Below are 4,561 nucleotides of genomic sequence, written 5' to 3'. Positions count from 1 at the left end.
TGCGTAATGAAATGGAAGCTGAGAAACAAGAGGCTGACAATGGTGTTCAGGATATACAGCCAAATAACATATCTCAAGTCGCTGTAACTGAACAAACTGGTAGTGTAACCGGTGAATTAGGATTAGGCATTCCCGTTAATGCTGAGGTTAATGTGGGTGTTGCTGATGTCGGAATCACAAAGTTTGATGATGTGTCACTTCAGGGTAATAGCCAGGTTAGTATTGAACAACCAGTTGAGGGCCAGGTTAGTATTGAACAACCAGTTGAGGGCAAGGTTAGTATCGAAGAGCAGGAATCTGTGGTAGTTCTAGGGAACGATCAACCTCAAGAGGTGGGTGCATTAGCTGCAAATGATGTACCTTCTGTTGGTTTAGGCAATGAGATTAGTGAGAGTTTGTCATCTGATATAGCAGTGGACGGGAAGGGTTCGCAAGATGGTAATATCGAGAGGGTTGATGAGGGTTCAAGAGCGCAGGAGCAATCGGAGGATATAAAGCCACTACATGATGATGAGAAGCTGGAATCTTCTGATGCAAACAACCAGGTATCTGAGGTCAGCTCTAGTTTAGGGTTTCCCGTAAAATCTAATTCTATTTCTACTGATTCTGTGTCTTTTAATGAAAAGAATGACCTAAAGGATAACATAATTGCTGATAATGTTAAATTAGAATCTGATGTTAAGCCTGAGATGGTGCAACCATCATCAAGCGATTTATTCCCCGACGGTGGCAATTCACATCCAAGTGATGTTGAGGAGCCACATGAAAACAAGGTTTCTGTTCAAGAGACAGATAACAGTGTTACAAATGCGGATGTGAGCCAGAAAATTTATAGTGCAGATTTGGGTTCTTCTGAAAAATTAAACTTAGATCGAAGTTCAGGTGATGATTCCATGGAAGAAGATGCTTTGGAAAGTAAGCATATTGATTCAAATTATAAATTTGAAGAAGTTGTTGAAAAGAATGAGAAAATTGAGGTCACTACTATTGAGGAAGAAAGGCCTATTGCAACCATGGATATTGATGTGCCTATTATAGAAAAAGGTACTGATTATGAAAATAATGTTGTTGCTGCTGCTTCAACTGACAAGAGAAAGCTTGCAGGTGAGAATTTGGTCATGGTATATCCTCCGTTTTATTAACCTTGCTCTCATTTCTCTAGTGTTAATAAAATTTTGATATTCAACTGTTACACTATGAACAATATATATATTGCTGCCTTTATAGCAATGACAGGTGCTGATCTGCATCCTCTTTACCATCCATAATGTTTTGCTTTATTGGTCATTATTGCATCCAAATTTAGATTTGTTTATTTTCAAAATATCTAGAGATTTTAATTTCTTCATCCGTCATCAACCTTTATTATTTTATAGTTTAGTTTTTTCCAATGTTGGAGTTATGGTAAGAACTGAGTTTCCTGTATCTGTACTTTTGGGTGATGGCATTAAGTTGGGTAGACTAAGCTATAATAGCGAAGAGAGATGGAGGTATGTAATATTATGCAGCTGCTTTTGTTATTCAGAAAATTGAATTGCATAGCAACAAGTGGCAGTGGCACTGATATCTTTTAGGATGTGTGAATAAAAAGGAGCAAGATTCATTTGGGTCCCTCTGCACCACCTCCCCTGGTGCTTTTATAGATAATACTGGACCTATCGGTTGATCGGCATTATATAGATAGCAATTTATTATGCCTTTTTTTCTCTTTTTTTTTTGACTCGTTTGGTTTTGGCCCACAAAATAAGGAGGTGAGGTGAGAGAGAAAGAGATTGCAAAAATACCCCTTCTATTTTGCCCACCCCAAACTAACCTGCCTAGTGCCTACCCCTTTCAACTAGCCTTCCTCACGATTGAAGAACCAGCCACTTGGCCCACCACCACCCCACTCCTCAATCCCACCACTCCCTTCAATTAGCAACCACTAGACCCCTTCATCAGCCCTTTTCCCATCATCAACCTTCTGCAAAGAAGTGAACTGAACCACATCAAAACCCAGTTAAGGATTAATCCCTAGATTAATCTCTCTTTGACACCAACATATTACAATTTTTAGATCTCTATAAGATGCGGCGATGCGGTATAAAAATTTGCTTCACTCAGCCATTGGAAGAGGAATACAGTGATTAGGCGATGAGAATGAAAGGAGAGGGAGGAGAGAAGAAAGATGGCGAAGGAGGGGAGGCTAGTTGGTGGCAGGAATGAGAGGAGAGAGAACACCGATGGCAAAGTATGTGTGAGGAAATGGGATGGTGGTGGTTGTGAGGGAGGAGAAATATACTAAGGTGTTGTGTCACTTGTGTGTGGTGATGACTATGAGAGAGAGAGGGGTTTATGGAGGAGAGAGAGGGGTTTATGGAGGAGAGAGGCTTGGGTCGGTTTTGAGGAGGAGAGAGAAAAGTGAAGGGCAGATTTGGCACAACATTACAAAGCTCACCTAAAGTGTGTCAACTAAAAAGGAATTCCCCAAGAAAGCATAGGTGTTAAATAAAAATGAATGGAAGAAGTATATTAAGCGGTTTCTCCCCCCCCTTCTTTTTTTTTATTTGGATCGAGGTAAGTCAGATAGATCCCACATTCCCACCCCAGTTTTGGGATACCACAGGGTGGAGCTCCTTTAATATTAAAAGATTGAATGTAGCTTTTTAAACGTTAAATCCTCTGTATTTGAAATTGAAAGTATTTTCTTGAAGTTTGCAACAGCTTGAAGTATTGGTCGTCATCTCTAAAACCGAGAACATGTTATGTGAGTTGTGATAATTGATAGGGGATTCACTTGTATTGCTCTGTTACACCAGTCTCTGTATTTGTGTTCAATATGATATCTCAACATGGTTCTCTGTGATACAGATCAAGAAGCAGTTTTGAATAATGAGCCCACAAAGAGGCAGCGTAGATGGAAAACTGAAAGCAATGAGGTTAAGGAGCCTCAAATCTCGAACAATTCACCCCGCGCTGCAGTTAAGGATGTGGCACAACCTGCTGTTTTGAAACGTAATCTCTCTGGATCTAAATCAGTTAGTGCCCTTAGTGGTGCTGATGAGCCCCTTAAAGAGCGTGAAGGTTGGGCAAATATGTTTTTGTGGTAAATAGTTCTGTCATCATTCACACACCCTGATTTTTGTCTTCTAACATATTGGTTCAATTATTTACAGTTCCACCCTCGTCAAAACCTGCTACTAATTCTCTGAGGATTGATCGTTTTCTGCGTCCTTTTACCTTGAAAGCTGTCCAAGAACTTTTGGCCAAAACAGGGTCTGTCACTAGTTTTTGGATGGACCACATTAAAACACATTGCTATGTCACTGTAAGTTCTTATCCTTTGTCTTGTACTTGGATGTACCTTGGTGCAGTTGACTGTTATCACTTATCAGTGATGTAATTGTTGCTCTTGTTATTCATTTTTGCAGTATTCATCTGTTGAAGAGGCAATGGAAACAAGGAATGCTGTGTACAACTTACAGTGGCCTCCAAATGGTGGACGCCAACTCTTAGCTGAGTTTGTTGATCCGGAGGAGGTTAAAGCTCGATCAGAGAAGCCAGCTCCATCTCCAGCAGCTCCTGTGAGTTCTGGCCCGGCAGTTGCTGAACTATCTCCAACAGTGACGCAGCCTTCACCCCGCCAACAAAGCCTTAGACAGCAGATGGCACAACAACCTTCTCTACCACCGCCACCTCCTTTAACGAACCCGCCTCAGGCTAGGGAATGGGCTGTTCCACCTCCACCCCCACCAATGGAAAAAGTAGAGGCTCCTATAGTGACCTTGGATGATTTATTTAGGAAAACAAAGGCAACACCTCGGATCTACTACTTGCCTTTGTCTGATGAGCAAGTGGCTGCTGTACTTGAAGCTCGGAGTAGAAACTCTAAGCAGTAGGACCCAGGTTGGTAACTGGTTGCTCATGTGTTAGGATGTAAATGTTGAGGAAGAAATGATGTATTTGCAGCTTTCTTGGTCAACACAATAGTTAGTATTAGGATGAAACTTGTCCAGTTGAGGAGATCCTGATGGATGTTTGCTTATTGTTTGGGGTCTCCCTTAAGTTTTTTGTTCGAGTTGAGAAAATTGTCTGAGCGAACCCCATATGAATGAACCTTCATCCTTTGGGCTGGATTGTGGCTTTGGCCTGTCTCCCTTTTTTCTTTTATTGAACAGCTTACTCTGTTTTTCTTGAAACCTTCTGTAGGACATAATTTGATTTTACTTGTGTTAAGATGTTTAAGAATTTGAGTTTGTTATATACAGTAGCAAGTTCATACTCAAGTAGTATGTCATAATCTATCTGTCCAACATGCATTTCCTGTTTGATCCTACAGTCAGATCAACTTGGGAAGTTTACTTACTGGTTTCTAAAGTTTACGACAAAGGTGAATTGTTTTTTGTTTGCTGGTTGATGTGGTCTTTTGCGGGAGTGAAACTTGTAATCCCCGTATCTGCTTGAATGGCATGATTGGCATCCTTTCCTGCTGTTGTTGAATTTGATGTATATGGCACTATGGATGGTAGATCGGAGCCTTTAAACCTCCCTAACCAGTTAATTCTCTAATAAGAGCTCTGAA

At 40.8% G+C, this 4,561-nt stretch overlaps 1 protein-coding gene across 4 annotated transcripts in view; it reads left to right on the top strand.

Moving 5' to 3' along the window:
• LOC145562843 (uncharacterized) overlaps positions 1-4,240 on the top strand; it is a 5,157-nt gene extending 917 nt beyond the window's left edge. For all 4 annotated transcript variants that reach the window (XM_081623279.1, XM_081623255.1, XM_081623262.1 and 1 more), the window contains exons 2-5: positions 1-1,104; positions 2,851-3,063; positions 3,156-3,307; positions 3,411-4,240. The exon at positions 1-1,104 is cut by the window's left edge. In XM_081623279.1, coding sequence (XP_081479405.1) covers positions 1-1,104; positions 2,851-3,063; positions 3,156-3,307; positions 3,411-3,878 — 1,937 coding nt within the window. In that variant the 3' untranslated portion in view covers positions 3,879-4,240. The remainder of the gene's footprint in view (positions 1,105-2,850; positions 3,064-3,155; positions 3,308-3,410) is intronic.
• Positions 4,241-4,561: the final 321 nt, after the last annotated feature.

Source organism: Chenopodium album, chromosome 1 (assembly GCF_948465745.1).
Source record: "Chenopodium album chromosome 1, dcCheAlbu1.1, whole genome shotgun sequence".
Taxonomy (NCBI): Eukaryota; Viridiplantae; Streptophyta; class Magnoliopsida; order Caryophyllales; family Amaranthaceae; genus Chenopodium; species Chenopodium album.
This window is presented reverse-complemented; position numbering and strand designations above follow the sequence as displayed.